The 17,377-nt window shown below is 40.3% G+C and overlaps 1 protein-coding gene across 2 annotated transcripts; it reads right to left on the bottom strand.

Moving 5' to 3' along the window:
- Window positions 1-4,604: 4,604 nt before the first annotated feature.
- LOC123975994 (transcriptional repressor scratch 1-like) lies at window positions 4,605-13,347 on the bottom strand. Of its 2 annotated transcripts, none has more exons than XM_046057765.1 (4): window positions 12,981-13,347; window positions 12,618-12,818; window positions 12,049-12,513; window positions 4,605-5,722 (listed from the first exon to the last, which is right to left on the bottom strand). In XM_046057765.1, exons 3-4 carry the CDS (start codon window positions 12,170-12,172, stop codon window positions 4,947-4,949), a joined length of 900 nt encoding a protein of 299 aa, XP_045913721.1. In that variant the 5' UTR covers window positions 12,173-12,513; window positions 12,618-12,818; window positions 12,981-13,347; the 3' UTR covers window positions 4,605-4,946. The 2 variants fall into 2 exon arrangements, with proteins under 2 accessions (XP_045913721.1, XP_045913720.1); XM_046057764.1 differs by having other exon boundaries at window positions 12,963-13,281.
- Between the last annotated feature and the right edge of the window lie 4,030 nt (window positions 13,348-17,377).

Raw genomic sequence — 17,377 nt, 5'->3', positions numbered from 1 at the left:
CCTATATCCAGTCCAGTGGGGGACAAAAGCATGGCTGTGTCATGGGCTCACCAGTATCCCCCATTGTTTTCTACTTCTACATGGTCTACATGGTAGAAGTAGAAAACAAAGCCCTGAATGCCTTCAGAGGAACAGCATCGAGCCACTGGGACAGATGTGTGTCGGTCAAAAATAAAATCCAGGAAGCAAAAGCCTTTTCAGAACACATCAACTAAGTGGACATTTATCAGTTATCAGGACCCTGCACCACCAAGCTCTTAACATAACAGCAAGTGCCCAGGCCCAAGAGAACATAAACACCTGAAGGATGCACTTAAAGCTTAAAGCCTAAATGGACCTTTGTGAAAACAGTCACAAGATCCAGGACGAACACCAACACTACGGGCGATGAGGAAAAGACAAGTAAATGCAACAACATTGTGATTTCATGCATGTCTGGGTGGCATGGTGGTCCAGTGCATAGCACTGTGGCCTCACAGCAAGAAGGTCACGGGTTCAAACCCCAGTCGTCCCAGCCTTTCTGTGTGCAGTTTGCATGTTCTCCCCCTGTGGGTTTCCTCTTGGTGCTCCGGTTTCCCCCACCATCAAAAACATGTTAGTTCTTCAGTCAGTGCAATTGACTGGGCACTGATACAAAACCTGGAGTTGGCCCCTGGGTGCTGCACAGCATCCCTTAAGGGATGTGCAGAGAACAAATTTCACAACATGTATGTGACAATACTCAGGAGGATTTTCAACTAACACCACATCTCTGTGTTTTTTAAACCCAAAGACAGATTCTAGCCAACCCAAAAGACTGCACACACAAACACAAGAAAAGCAATCTAGTGTATGCTGTCCTGTGCATTGAGGAATGTACAGACCTGTATATGGAACAAAACAACCACTACATTGAGGAATGTACAGACCTGTTTATGGAACAAAACAACCACTACACAAACGCATGGCTCAACACAGAAGGAATTCCTCAGGTCAAGACTCAGCAGTTTAGTTACATTTGAAGTATAAGGGATACTTTTGAAGACAAAATGCTCATATTCTAGATAGGAAGGACAGATGGTTTGAAAGAGAAGTGAAATAAGCCATTTACACCAGAGTAGAGAAACCCCCTCTCAGCAGTGGAGGACATCTGCAGCACCGCTTATCCCCTGCCTACAATGCTGACAACGATGGTCATTCAGACTTGGGCTCAGATGACTCTAACGGCCATAATGACTGTAGTTGCAACAGCAGGAGCACTAACAAACCAAGTGGTATCCATCACTTTGAAAACAACCCCACAGAGATTAAATAGCTGGGACTCCCTGTCAATATTGTAATAAATTTGGTGATCCTCTGACTTTTTATCGAACACCATCATTTGGTCAAAATTTAGCTTCTCCAATACTTTGCTTTATGATTTAATACCTGTAAAATAAATCACATTCCCATCAGCCTCAGTTGTAGTTTGAGTTTGGTGCTAATTACCAAATCTCAGCACGCTAACACGCTAAATATCAGTATGTTAGCATTGTCATTGAGAGCATGTCACTTTAAATCCTAGACAGGACGCCAAGCTGGCCTTCTAGCTGTTGGACTAGTAAGTAATATTGCTATGTTTTGTGTTGTTGCACTTGTTTGATGTTTGGCTGTGTTAGCAAAGTCGTTGACTTTTGATGATAAGCCAAGTCAGCATTTTGACAGAGGTTTAAAAAAAAACAAATACTTATTCACCAACACTTTATTATTTGAGTGTTTCTTGTAACATGTTTAGTACAGAAAAAAGAAAACATCTTGACACGAGTTTTTTTAAACTAGTTTTTATTTAGGAAGTGAAACAAAATGCCCAGTGTCTTTGTGCTTTACATTGTTTGAAACCGCCAAAGGAGGTCCCAAAAACAACCTCAGAGGAAGAACTCAAAACAAAGCAGGAAGCTCCAGAAAAATTCATCACCATCATCATTATAATCATCATCATCACTGTCACTCTATACAGATCTGTAGAAATTATCGGACTCCAAAGTCACACCAGTGCTTATTTACAAGGCCTCTTGCCACAAAATAGTCAAGTTTTCATTCATTCTTAAAAAAGGTGTGGTGTAGATGCTCTCACACAAATATGTTGAAAAATGACACAACATGTAATAATGGTGTAGATTTATACCATGTGTCATTTTAAAGCATATTTTCATGTGTCATTTAAGGATAACACTGTTGTTTTTAACTTTTGATTCATCATAGTAAAAAAAGGAGAAAGAGGTTGTTATTTCTACATACAAGGCATTGTCTACCTGAATCTAAACTCTTTCATTGTGCTACTATCTTTGAACAAAAAGTTGTAAGATATCATTCGTAAGAGGAAGTGCTTTAATATAAGAATAGGTAAACTAGCTTGTGGCTATAGTAGGCTACAGTAGTTCATAGTAGAATCTAAGTGTTTGTCGATGCACTCTGGTGCTGAAATATTGACTCAATGTCTTCTTTTCTTTCAAAACAATCCTTATAATTGCATTAGGGATCGGCACAACACCCTTACAACAGCCAGAGAGAAAAACAACCTGAAATTGTGCAGTTGGTTAAATAAGTATTGTTTGAGTCCTCACATGGAGTTTGTGAATGACTGTCTTAAGTTAAGCCAAAGAGCAAAACAAAGCAACATTTTTGATATAATTCAAACTGAGGAGTCAGCTGATTTTGACCAACTCATAGGAGGACATTTCTTCCTCATCACTCCAGGGGCCTGCTGAAGGACTACTGAGGGTCAAAGATCCTCACATTCAGCACCAAAGCTGTTGTAAAGTTATGTTTCACCTTTTCAACAATCCAAACCAGGAACATAAAAAGTACCAAAAACTCTTCATCGTTGTTGTTTTGGGTTTCTGTTTTCATTCATGTTTCAGCACCAGAGGCCTATACCTTCTACGTTCTACAATATTTTAGAATAATAATACGAGGCAGGCAGTGCATAAACCATGTACAAAAAGACCCTTCCCGACCCAACCCAGAGCCCTCCACCTAAAGGAGTTGTGCCGCCTGTGTGAATCCCTGGAAGAAACAACTCCAAATGCTTATTTGTCAACAAGCTAATGATGCCAAGATATAATTATAACTAGGAGGCAATTCTTTTGGATAATATAACATACTAAATCAGCAGAGGTTGGAAAATTGGAAAACTTACTCTACTCTTGATAATTTGATCTGTTCAAACACTGAAGAATCACAAAAGTCACTGGAGAAAGTCTGAAACAACCACAACAGTGTCACAATCCCTCAAAATGCAGAGCTCTTAACCCAACCCTCCATATTTAACACTAACTTGGTTTGCTTTCCCTGAAATTATCATTTCTCATGACTACGTAGAATAGTGGTACTTGAAAAAAATCAAGATATTACAAGCAGTTATGACTCACGTCTCTTTAAAAATGTCATGCATTATTGCTCTATCGGATATGAATGAAATATTGCCCAAGACAGAAATTTGCTTAATTTGCTTGTTATCTAAGAGGTTTGGCAAAATACCCCAAAGATTGATAAAATTGGCATAGATTCCATTATTAGGCTATTGTTATTTTTTGCATGCAGTAGTTTTTTTATAATTAAAGTGGCAGACTAAAGTAAAAAGGTATTCAGTAATCAGAAAGTGTCAAATGCTTTGGCATATTTGTAACAAAGGCAAAACGTAACAAATTAATTTAACAAAGTAAAGTGCAAAATCAAAACATCTACAAAAAGAATATAATATTATAATACATAAGAATAAATAAATAAATTATGCAATAAATAGAGCTTAAAAAGACGTAAACATCAAAGCTGAATACTGTGTGGCCCACTGACAACAAACACTATTTTACAACACTTGAGAAAGGTTTGACCTTTTGAAGAAAATCACAACATTTTTAATGTCTGGATCCTCGTCTGACATTGACAAGTATAAATAAATAACATCAGATTTAGGTTGTAGGAAAACACTGTTTCTTATGGGAATACCCTGATGGCTCAGTGGGAAGTCCAGTTTGTCTGCCTAATTCCTACTAAATTTCCACTGTTTACTGTCAAGTAAAGCCCAAATGCCAAAACTAATTATATATATATAAAAAAAGAATACAGCTTCCACGTCTCTGTCAAGTTAAGACATTGGTTTAAAGAAAAGGCAGAAAAAAAATATTATTTCCCCACTACAAAGGTGTACTTTGTGTGCTGTATCTACCATGTTATGGCAGGTTTGTACATTATATTTCTTCACAGATCTGTTACTTCACAGTTCCACATTTCAGTGTGGATGTGTCAGTAGTGATGATAGACACAGTATACAGTAGGCAAAGCATGTGACTAGTGTAGAGGAAGCATTTTGTTTACTTGCAGGGAACAAATGCTGTGTGCTTTCTATGTTTTGACTCTCCTCATACGTCCAGTCCAAGGTCAGTTTCACCAAAAGCAGGATACCAGATGTATCCCTATGAATGTTTGTTTAAAAAAAGGATTGAATATGAACGTTCATTGAACCTCTTCGCAAGAAAACTTAAGATGTGATTCATGCTTTACACTCCTGTGATATCCCTGTCACAGGAAGACAATTGTGCTTCAGTGTCGTTTTGTTATGGGTTAAAAAAAAACAACCCGATGGCGAGGATAGATACAGGCATAAATAGATCTAGGTATCTTCAAAAGTGATGAGCTAGATATGCTGTGCTTTATTTATCTTCACAGATACTCAAAACAGCTTCAGAAGGGACATGTCTTATCGAAGCAGGTGACAATCTAAATCGAGCATAGAGGGAATGGAGGGTATTGATATAAATGGACATGCCCTCAATCTCTTTTTGTCATTTGCCTCATGATCCTAGCAGAGAAAACACTCCTCTCTTGTAGTGCTCAGGTATACTGGTCTTGTTGGGGAAAGCGGGAAGAGTTGGGAGTGAGGCCAGTAAAATCTGATTTAAATAAACAAAAAAAACTTTTTGCATCCGTCATTCCCCCAGTGAGCTCATAGGTGAGAATGCCCCCTTGAAGCATGCCGATTCATAGTGCTTGTTCAGATAACTCTTGAGTGCAAATGTCTTGTCACACCGTTTACACTTGTAGTGCTTGAAGGCTGAGTGTGTCTGCATGTGGGCGCGCAGGTTCGACCGGTCGGCAAACGCTTTACCACAGTGCGCACACCCGAAAGGCTTCTCGCCCGTGTGCGAGCGCATGTGGCCTTGCAGCAGCCATGGCCGGCTGAACGCTTTGCCGCACACGTCGCACTTGTGCTTGAGGTCGTGTGTCAGCAGGTGCATGGCCATCGCAGGCATGGAAACGTAGACTTTCCCACATGTGGGGCACTTCTTGGCCATTTTGCTGTCTATGCTCCTGTGCGTCTGCTTGTGCCTGCTCAGGTTGGAGGACGTGGCATAGGTTTTGCCGCACTCGCTGCAGGTGTGTCTCTGGGTGGTTCCTTTGGGAATTCCCGTGGCTTTTCTCCGTGAACGTCCGTCCATGATGAAAAATGCATCCACTGTGTATCCCTCGCTTACAGCTGCGTCCCCGTTGATGTATCCACCAGCTGATGATGACACTTCAGAACGCGGGCTGTCCGGCTGGTCTGAATCACCGTGGATATCACCATGGATACCAGAATAGTTGTCGTCGATGCTGCCATAGATGATTGATGGATGGTCAGGGGAGGGTACTTTAGAGATGACAGATGAGTCACTTCCCACTACATCATCATAAGGAGATGGACTCAGAAAATCGCTGACGTATCCTGAAGAGAGAGAGGGAGAGGTTAATTATTTGACCATGACATGGGCGTTGATTGGAAAGTGATTGGTTTGAAAATCTTCACAGGGAAGAAACAGTGTTACAAACATACTTTGATATCTGTGGTCCCAATATATTATGCATTTTATGAGTTCCACTACACCGTTATGTTACCTCTGTACATCCAGGTCCAAACCATTAAATAAGCATTTTTGAGTTCATACAAACTTGTATACAATGAGTTACTGAGTGAGTTACATCCTGAGGACAAATACAATTAAAAAGATTTCATATAGCTGTAAAAACACAGGCCACAAATCAAACCCATTCACCGAAGTTCATTCATTATTCAGAGAGATGCTTCATATGTTGTCTCCTGATAATATTACTAATTACAGCCAGCGGTCTCTGGTTTCTAAATATCAGTTAGACTGCCCAGGATCACAGTCATAACATGTGCTTTAACCCCTTAACACTGACTGTCGCAAATTCGCATGACACCTCTTCCTTTCAGACTGCAGCTGAGATAGCGTATGTATTCCCCCAGTGCCTGTTTGTGCATATTTGATACGTTCCTGGGAAGATTTTGCAAGCACTGGTTTCTCGTTTATGCCTGTTGTCGCTAATTTGCATCATACCTCATACCTGAAATCGGCTTGAAAGCAATTGAAAACAGAAAGTATTTTTAATTTTTATTTTATTTTAAATAAATTCAGGCATCAAGGGGTTAAGATTAACTTTTTTTTCCCATTAACAAATGCATCCATACGCGGATGCAGGAGACACAAGTCCATTCTTAAGATACTCCCACACACTCAGAGGTTTGTCTGAAACACAACCATTTTTGGAGGTGGTATAAAGCAGAGAAGAAGGAGAAGGACAGAGTTGAGGTATTTACAGTAGTAGTAAAGTAAAGGAGGAGACACTATCCCCTCATTGGGACTTATTTTCTTTTCATGGCAGTGTTTAATAAGCAGTCTTTCTCCTCATCAACTGCACCTTGACCAGTCTACAACTGCACACAATCACACCTCTGAGCTGTCAAAATGTCAACCATTGTACACAGAGCATCTCTTTTACAGCAGCTGGGAGAAAGCTAGTGCTTTGCTCAAGGGCATCCTGACATTGACTGCATTTAATTGTGTATGGGCCATAGCCCTTCAGCCTTCCTCTTCTTCTTGCCTGTGACTCACATGAGCAACATGCCTATTTTTGCACAGCTCCTGACTAATCTGTTTAATTATTTGTTGCCCTGTTATGATGTCAGCTGCTTCATTATGTCTGTTATACACTTAACAGGCTGAACTCCAACAGACACAAGGAGAGACTGGTAGCTAATACCCCACAGCCATGACTCCTGTGGATCTATGTCGATCAATAGCTCTCCATTTCAATTAGCACTCTGTGAGCATTTAGACACAGGCAGCAGAGGAGATACTATTGCTGGTAATATAATTTCATGATGCAGTTCTGAGAAAAGCTCAGTAGTTGGTCGATAATATGATGAGAACAAGAGACAGAGATAGATGGGGGCAGAGAAGCTGTGAGATGAGAGATGGCAAAAAGAAATGGAGAAGGAAATAAAGAGTTGCAGCAGAGCGAGAGCGGTATTACATCCAATACGGTTTTTTGGGTTAGGTGGTTTGGCAATGCTCATGTTGATTTAACTTTTTTAATTATATTAAGACAGAGCAACAGAGGAAAAGAGAAAGGGCGGAGGCAAGACATAGGGAGTCCGAAAGAGGAGGAGACAGGAGAAAATCATGAATCATGAATATTAAATCATTGCACTCTGGAACAAAGTACAGTGTGTGTGTGTGTGTGTGTGTGTGTGTGTGTGTGTGTGTGTGTGTGTGTCTTGTTTTATAGAGCATGAGTAACGAGGTAAGTTGACAGAACAGTTCTAGTTATGAAGATGTTGCGGAGCTACATAATCACTCAAACTGGCAGATTCCCAGTGGAACTAAGAAGTTGTAGCCTACTGGTTCACACAGCTCCGCTGGAGGGGGTCACTACCTTGCTTAAGGGAACTTTCACAGCAGACGTTGCTTACTTTCCCTTGAGGAATTTTCCCATGGAAAAGAAATGTCTTTTTGTTTTTCTGTGCAGTGGTGGAACAAGTGTTCAGATCCTTTACTTAAGTACATTACAATTAAAAGTCCTGTATTCAAAATGTTACTTAAGTAAAATTACATTAACGTATTTGTATACTTGTATGTACTTAAAGGTACAACGTGTAAGATTTAGCCAGAATTTTAGTTTAAAACATTCAAAAAATTCACTAGGATGATCAACACAATGTGAAGAAATAACAGTTCTGATGTTTTGCCAAGACGTCTATGTATTGTGTTACAGATACTACTGAAGTTAGCATGCTAACCCACTAGCCCTGGCCTATCTTGTGTTGTAATACCACTTGTGCCTCGAGTGTCCATTCTGCCCTCAGTCCAACATATGAGGACAATGAAATAGTGCTGCCCCAGGGCATGTCAATCAATGCTGCTACACGAGCCGCTCTACCCCTCCCTTATGCTCCTCGACCTCTAGTTCCTCTGCTACCTATAGTTTTTTGTCTTCCGCCACCACTTGATCTTCCCTGTGTCTGACTGGACAGACTGTGTGATATCATCATCATCTGGGGACACACAGGAGGTGAAAGTGCCCCAAAGCGTCCCAAAGCACTGTCCGCTTCCTTTTGGTGCTCATGTAAACCAATTGGTCTGTTTAGACAGAGTGAGCTGGTGTAGATACAGCCACGAGCAAATCTGGCAAGAAAACATACTGATAATCTACTATAAGCAATATAACTCATATATTACAGAGCTATTCAGTTATGTTGGTTACAAGGCCACATTTTCAGAAAGTCCCAGGGAGTGGACATTTCCCAGAGCTATTATTCTCATTATTTATGGGACAAAACTGAAATAGGCTACTATGAAACAGTGTATTTATTTTAAACAGTATGAATATTACTTGTATAAAAATGATCAAATAATATCAAATACATGACATTCATTTGATCTACCTCAGACAGGCGGCTTATGCACTTTTATTTTGTAGGTAGCAACGTAATGAAAACAAACATACCCAACAACAGAGTGCAGGATGAGAAAAGTGTGGCAGAAGTTAGCAGACAGAGAGCGATGGACTTGACACATGACAGGATTCACGACTTGGATGTGTGGACGCTTACAGACTAAAGGAATATAAATAATCAAGGAGCGGACACATTCGGACTTAACGAGCACTTCAAAAGTAACGGGAGTCCGCACTTTCTTTTGTCATCTCTTGCACCATGCCGTTTACACCAGTAAATCTATAAGAATTAGACTTTGGGGCTTGTTGCGTCACAGGGTTTATGAGGTTTTATATATCCAAAAACCAGACCTGCGTTTATTGGAGTATAAAGTACAATGTTGCTCCCTCAAAAGTGCACTTATGAACGGCACTAAAGATTAGTGTGTTGGACTCATTAAGGACTGACTAATTGACCTGAGTTTGGCTCCTGGTGAAAATGTCTTGTGAGTGAGAATAAAATAACTGCTGTGAAGGACCAGATTGAGTTGTGCATATTTGACTGACAGGCAGTAACACAACAAAAACAACATAAAAACAAACCCCGTCCCTGGTTTTAGGATGCAAGTTATAAAGACAGTGCTGGTTTCTCTCACAGAAGCTTCTTCTATGATCCCTGCCAATTAAACATGACCATTCCCGGGTATCCTCTTTGAAAAATTGTTTTGTGAACCGTAATTGCTGTACATCTCAATGCCTGCGTACTGTTTCTGTTTGTCGTTGTCTCCCTCCAACTGTCTCTGTCTCGCTGTGTCAACTCTACTGTATTCATTTCAAAGCACTTTAGCAGCATTAGAGCTGATAGCTGTTCTAAATGCTTATTAAAGATTAAAATGCTCTGCCAAACCGAAGCCATCCCTCTTTTATGTGTCTTTGAAATACATGGAATTAGAAAGAGAAAGAAAGATGGAGTGAGGCAATGAGAGACAGAAAGAGGAAGAGACAGAGAAAAGCTGCAAGCTACAATTTAATTTTTGATCCAAACCAGCAGTAACTGACACACACTTGTGTGCTTTGGACACTTGTAGGTCACTGACTGCTTGTGTGTGTGTGTGTGTGTGTGTGTGTGTGTGTGTGTGTGTGTGTGTGTGTGAGTGTGTGCGTGTGTGTGTGTGTGTGTGTGTAATGCTGTGCACTCAGCTGTGCAAGCTGCCTGGGAAATGTGCCGAGTTGACAGAAACACAGCAGTGCGTGTACGTTTATGTGCGTGTATGTGTGTGTGTGTGTGTGTGTGTGTGTGTGTGTGTGTGTGTGTGTGTGTGTGTGTGCAACAAGCTGCAGTTGCTTCAGTCAAACTGTTGTTATATTTATAACAAGAGAGAGCAGTCTCAGTCTTTACATGCTTGCCGCACTGCTACTGCTTCTGCTGCTGCTGCTGCTGCATGTTTCTCTGTTCACTCTGTCATCTGAACACCTGGGATCTCTTCATCTCACATTTGACCTTGGTACAATGTGAAAACCACCAGGCTGCAGTGTTACACACTTCTCCCCCTCCTGTCACACATAGTTCTTTAAAGCTGCATTAGTCAAAAAATTCACCACTAGGGGGCAGAAAGAAGCTGACACACACACACAACCCTGGCAAATTATTGCCTTATAAAGGTGTTACACATTTATTAGACACAAGGCAACATAATCATCTCACTGGAGTCCTGTTCTTATATTCACACTCCTTTTTGGTCTGGCCAGAGTTAATTTGCTGCAAATAGATGCCTGCTGCTCCTGAAAACAGGGTTCATTTCAAAGTGCCATAAAGTCAAAACAATAGGCTAAAAGAGGCTAAAAAGCTTCATAAAGCTGCACAGTTGCACAGTCTTTGTGGGTTTGTGACTGCAAGCAACAACCTTTACATTGCATACACACATTTGATTCAAGCACTAATTCTTGGGCAAAGGCTGCTACCTTTGTTAAAGTCAACCTCTCAGTACAAGAAGCTCCTGTTGTGCTGTGGTTTTCAGATATAACACCCAACACCAACATAATAAAAAAAACAACCTTTATGAGCCAATATAAGACTGTCGGCTTCATTTCATAAATGCATGGCAAGTATTTTATCAATGTTTCCACTAAATGTTTGACCCTATATTGCCCATTCTCACTGCCTGTATTGTATTATGGCAGGATTATACAGTGTGTGGGAACCATTTAGTAATGTAGTGATATTGTAGAAATCCTGGAGAGAGGCTTCCAGCTGCTAGAAACAACATGATTTGAATAATTTACTGGGCAATGGAACAACAGAAAATCCCACTGTATGTGTGCTGGTGACATAATGTTTCAACATAATGATTTGTCATGGTTTTCTGCAACAAAAAAAAAAAAAAATCTAAGCTATCTGGCTCCCTGTTGTTTTTCAGCTGTCTTTGTCTTTTCTAAGGAAAACAAACTGATTTTTGAGGTATTTCAGCAACTATGTGTTCGTTGTACTGTACAGAGGCAGAGGCAGTACACGCTAAAAAGATTAAAAAACAGCAATACTTTTTCTATTTATGTGGCATTCAAATTCCTTTTAGGATAACAAGAGTGTGAGAACGCCAAAGTGTGAAATAGTTCATTTGAAAAACTAATGGATTTGCTGTTTTATAAGATGTTGCCCGTTCTGGCACAGCATGAAACATTTAACCAAAGATCCTTGCCAAAAGTTCACATTTCAGAATTTCATTCACAAATTCCTATGTTTTTATGTATGTTTTCAGATGTTAAATGTCATTTCTGATTTAAAAAAAAAAAAAAAAACAATTCTAGAGAGTGTATCTGTGGTCTTTATTTGGTAAGTGGGAATTTTCATAATTTCACATATTGATTTGTTTAACCACAGAGTCATCAAGAATTCTCACTGATGATGTACTTTTGAGAAAGACCCCTGTGCTCTGCCATCACCTCTGTCCTGGCTGTGGAAAGGTCAGTGTGTATCACTTCTTTTTTACATTACAATGCTCAAACAATATTTGTCTTGTTTACAGCTCTGAGCATGCAGAGTACTCAATAAGTTGCTTAAACACTAAAACACCAAAGCAAATTCCTGTTTCATCTATTTCGTGGAAATAATCTAGGCTATGCGAGAAAAAGAAGATTTCAGTGACTAGAATTTCAATGCCTGTGACTGGTATATTTTTGGGTTGTGACCGGAGTTTGACCCTGTAATTCCCTTCCCCCCATCTTTCTGAAACAGCCATGACTAATGCTTAAAATCTGGAAATAAAGAAATACCCTGGTTGATGTGTGGCAGATACTGTGGGTGGGAGGGTGACTAACCTTTGTCATGATGATGGAATCGCAGACTGAGTTGTTCTCTTCTGCTGTGGCCATATGAGCTCTCCAGCGCTGCAGCCGAAAAATCGTCCAGTTTCACTTTCTTCACCAAGAAAGAGCGAGGCATGATGGGACAGTCGTTGCTTCTATACTGATACAATAAACACACACCCTCCCTTTGTCTTTCAACCCACTTCAAACTTAATCGCCTGATTGTAACTCTAATATACTCCCTGGTTTGAGCTACTAAAGGTGAATTTGCTCCCTTCAATCAAACGGCCTCGAAAGTGGAGAGGGGACATGGCTTTTAAAGATTAAACAAACCAAGCGCTCCACATGTGCCTTTTTATAGTATACCTAATATTTTCTTTTGCTCAGGTGTGTCAAATACAGACTGCCGTTTGTTTTTGTTTTGGACCTGAGGGCAAAATAATCTGTTGTCCTCGCCACTGGAAGACCCGTGGAGCTCTGAAAGGTCAAAAAGAAAGAAATAAATAAATAAATAGGCTATTGTCCTGATTACATTAATGATGAGAAGCGTAGTAAAAAAAAGTCCCCCTTTTCTTGTTTACTGTTAATTTGTTGAATTCCGTTGCTTGAAAAAGAAAGACGACTGTTTTCTTCTGGCTCCAAACCGTTAGTCTTCAGCACGCAGACAGCTCCCCAGTTCTCCGCCTAACCTGAGCCGGTCTCGTGGTTTCAGCACCGGACAGCTCCCCTCGACGCTACACAGGTCTCTTTCCCCTTTCTCCGCGTGCCACAGCCAAGTGCCACTGTCCGTTCAGCATCAGAGGAAAGAAGAGAGAATAATAAGTTTCCCCCGTTTTGAAAATAGCTCAGCTCGGAGCGAAACACACACCGGTGGAAATTCCCCTGTAGGTGAGTCAACCCGATGTGGATTTTTGTCGAAAACAAACCTTTAGATGTAAGCCTACCGGTGCCTTCAAAAGGACGTGGAAAGGTACGGAGTCGTAACGGTCGGAGAGAAACGAAGGTTAAACGGGTTCAAAGGGGTTCACTGAGTCCAGAAAACGTCTCGAGAAAAAGACTTCAGCTTTTCACAAAACAAACTTAACCAAACGTCGTCACAACTCCTTAAAAATATTGCTAAAATAATGTTTGTTTTCTTTCAAACTGCAGTTGGAAGACCAGAACAGCTCATCTCAGTGTCGCTAACTCTCTCTTTCACTCTCTTCTCCTCTCCGCCACTCGGTCTCTCCCTTCTTCTCTCTTCGGCGCGTGCGGAGCTGCGGCTCTTTCTGATGCACGAGATCAGCTGTTGCAGCTTTATAGGCCGAGAGAGAGAGAGAGGGAGAGAGAGAGGGAAGTGCTTAATTTTATTCATCAGAAGGAAAAAAAAGAGCATCTTGTCTTTTGGGACCAGCAGCGGCGCACGCTGATGGCTGGGCAGGGATTTAAGTTTTAAGTGCGCGCTGACGCCGATTTTTATGACAATGAAATTAAAAAGCAGGCTTTTCCTTCCCAAACAGATCCCTGTAGGAATGACGCATGTTGCGAATGATAAATTAGATGTGAGCAGGTACAGCAAGAAATGATCAGCAAATCTGGTGATCCTGATGCCTGTGGTATGTTTGGAACATACCAAACATTATTTTACACCACTTTTTGTGATCATTATTTATTTGGATGCTCTCCAAATTGTCATTTTTCCATTTTCCATGTCCATTTGTGGCATTTGTATGAATCATTCCGGGGTGATTTACAGTGAATATAAACACAAGCTCCAAAAACTGACAAGCAACCAAGGGGTAGATGTTTACATTGCAATTTCAATAAGTGGAAAATTGCAAGACAATCTGTTTATATTATGTGTATTACTGTGAATGTAAAGGTACAGTACTTACTGTTGGTTTACAGAAAAAATACCCCTCTCGCCTGATGATTCCAGCCTTTTTCAGGGACTGACAACCATCAAATCAACCAACTTCTGGTGGCACTGAACACAGGTCAATGCTATTACACTGCAGTCAACCAATTGAGTTCCCTTTATGCAAATAAGAGCTCCCCCTGGACCAATCAGATCTCCTGTGCGTAAATCCAGACTCAGCATTAACCAATGAGTTTGGTTAATGTAACTGAGGTGAAGATGTTTTTACTGAATGGTCATTCACAGAGCCAGAGAGTGAGACAATGTCAGAGCTCCATTGGACTTGCCTTGCACAATGTTCATTTGTGTAGCCTGTATGTCAGAGGAAAGAGACATGGTGCAGAGTGACGATGCACTGTTTTGGTGTTTACACACTCAAACAAGCAGACTTCTCCCTGCAGCCAGTAGACAGCGATGCACACACTCACGCACTGATGCAAACCCCTACCCCCATTCATACACATGCAGGCGAGCAGGATGATGGTGTATGATGTAATGCAGTGACGTGTGCTTATGTAAGTCCAATTCACTGAGGTTTTAGGAGTTAACCTATTTTTATAGTTCATTGATAAATGTTTGAGAGAGACAGAGAGAGTTTGTCTATGAGTGTGTGTCTCACTGTGGTTAATTGAATTGCAGAGGATTGCTTTTTAACTTTGTGTGAGTGTGTTTCTGTTAAAGTGTGTGTGTGTGTGTGTATGTGTGTGTGTGTGTGTGTGTGTGTGTGCAAGCATGTGCAGTTAAGTGCATTGCAGAGTATTGCCTTTTTGTCTGTCTCTTTGGTCATTACCATTGCTGCTTTATTTATGTGCTGATAAACTGTATTGAAGGGGTTATTTTTTCACGCTCATGTCGACTGCATGCTATAAGATATAGGGGCTAACTGTATGTGTTTTAACATGTGTTCTGAGGCTCTAAAAAACCTACAAAAGTTAAAGGATTTCAAGGAATCAACATCTGACTCTGCATCCTTATGCAACTTTCCGCCCCTTTTAATTGTCTTCAGCTTATTGTTTTGGTTTTCCAGGCCACATATTAACTGTATAGTTAAGAGTATTTTTCATCACCCCTCCTATATGGCGTAGTTCACAGTAATTTCCAGAAAATACACTGACTTACCGATTGTACGCTATACCTGCACAGCACAAAAAGGCAAGAGTGTCCTATGAAGAGGAATGACAGCATCAGCCGTTTCAGTAAGTGCCACAAAATTAAATGTTTACGTTTAAGTGACAAAGCCTCCTACCAGCCGTGGTAATAATGACGAGCTCATAGGAGGAAGCCAGAGGAAGTTGTTACAAAGTCTGCATAGGGAGGAGGTCAGGGTAGATGGATGTTCAACAAAACATTGGGCTTTAACAGTGTTCATTTCCCATTCCTAACTGACGAAGCAATGTTTTTTAAAAAGTTAGTAACACATTATTATCGTAATCAAGACAACAAAGCTCCCCTAACTTTAACAAACTAGTTATTCTAACCCAAACCATGACGTTTATCCAACCATAACAAAGTGCTTAAACCTAACCAAACCCTAACCATAGCACATCATAAAACTGATTAAAAGTTATTTGTGACAGTTTTGGACAGTTTTGGAAAGTACAGACAAATGATGTTGTCTTGCCAATAGGGATGTCAGATCAGAAAGTGATTCTAGTAGAACATCTACCAATTTATTAAACTATATTTTTTTCAGAAGTTGGTGGACTAATCAGAGCTAAATTCAATATTTCAATATTAGTTAATATAGTCAATATTTGAATAAAGTAAAGTGGACCAAAATACAACCTCAATAGAGAATGGAATGGAATAGAATGCCACCATGTGCAATACCCACATTATTGTGGATATGACCCCAGAAATGATTGTGGGTCAATTGGATGAAATTACCTATTAGACACCACACATTTTCGCTCAGTGTCTAAAGATGGTATAATCATGTAATAAATGTGCACAGTGTTTTAAACTACATGTAAGTTCTTTGTTTCTGTGAGATTGTTCAGAGCCATTTCTGTCCCGTAGTGGTCAAAAATCATCTAATACTGCTTTAAAGCAGCTATAATCAATATGTTTTATAATTACAATGAACCTACAGAGAATTATCACCCGAATTTGCAGCTCCCCTCTGCGAGTTTCAGCTCATAGGTCAGCTGTCCGGCCCACTCTGCTCTCATAGGTTAATTTTTGGCTACAGCAGACACCTGTTTCCAGCGAAAAAAACTCTTAAAACCCACTGTACACTACCTGCTCAACACCAAACAGCAGACAGATACAGAAGGCAACAAGCTTGTGAACACAGTGAAGCATTTAGTAAGAAAAGAGACAGATATTTGCCTCAGGATTTAGTGGAGACAAAAAAAACTGTGCTAAAAGGGGGAGTCACAAACACAACTCCAAATAAATTCTAATATGGCTTTGTAACTGCTGGATGTGTAAAAAAGCAACTGTTATACAACCAGTTAGGCATTAAAATATGATTCTAAAGTGAATCTATCTAAAATTAGACCTATAAAATAATTTACTGTTTTAGTTTGTTTCTGTGTGCTTTTATACTCTCCATGGTGCCAACTTCACTGCAGACAGAGTGACAAATGCAAGACAGATCAACAAGGCAGATATTAAAAGGTATCTGTCGGTGGGGGCTGATTGTGATTCTCTCACTGATTGTCTTTTTGTGCGTATTGATGACACACCAGGAAATACCAATTCTGTCTGGTCTATTTCTATGATGTTAAAATTGTCCACTCCTCGTTATTTTTTGTGCTAGTCTGTGAGTGCAGCTACACTGCTGAGGTCAGCGAAATATATTTGTGTTTGTGTGTTGTGTGCAGAGACTGTGGGGACATGTGGAGACTGGAGACCCATTAGCATAATAATAGATTCGGATGCATGTAGACAGGCAGGCGGTGTGTGAGCATGTCTGTGTGTGTGTGTGAGTGTGAGTCCTTAGGAAACACAATCGAAGGGTCCATGTTGACTTTTCATTCCTCTGCCTTTTAAAGAGCTATTTAAATGACAGGGTTTTAAATAAAAATCCATTCAAATAGACGGTTTTACATATAAAGCACTATCTAGATGAAATGGCTTGTAAACAAAAACTGACAGAGAGAGTTATACGGAGCAGGAGGGAGGAGGAGAGAAAACAGAAAGAGGGGGAAAGACAGACAGAAAACAAAGAGGGAGAGAAACGGAAAAATAAAGGGACAAACCACTAATAGAGGACAAATGGAAGGTCAAGCTGGGTTTCAAATGTAAGAAGAGACAGAGAGAAGCAGCTCACAATAAAATAACTGTCACAGTGGATAGATAACCATAGTGATGGATGACCCTCTCTTTGATTTCAGCCTACACCAATTTATTATATTGGTTTGTTGTCTTTAAATAAAACCCATTGGAAAAAAACACTAAATACATTTACTTTTTCATTCTATTTATGCATCTGCTTGT

This window comes from Micropterus dolomieu, linkage group LG09 (genome assembly GCF_021292245.1).
Source record: "Micropterus dolomieu isolate WLL.071019.BEF.003 ecotype Adirondacks linkage group LG09, ASM2129224v1, whole genome shotgun sequence".
In the NCBI taxonomy this organism is placed as follows: Eukaryota; Metazoa; Chordata; class Actinopteri; order Centrarchiformes; family Centrarchidae; genus Micropterus; species Micropterus dolomieu.
The sequence above is the reverse complement of the archived record's forward strand: the minus strand, read 5'-3'. Positions and strand labels throughout refer to the sequence as shown.

Coding starts and splice junctions, on each gene's coding strand:
- LOC123975994 (XM_046057765.1), bottom strand. CDS start 12,172: ATGCCTCGCTCTTTCTTGGTGAAGAAAGTGAAACTGGACGATTTTTCG. Junction 5,723..12,048: donor ATTCCATCATCATGACAAAG/GTTAGTCACCCT, acceptor CTCTCTCTTCAG/GATACGTCAGCGATTTTCTG.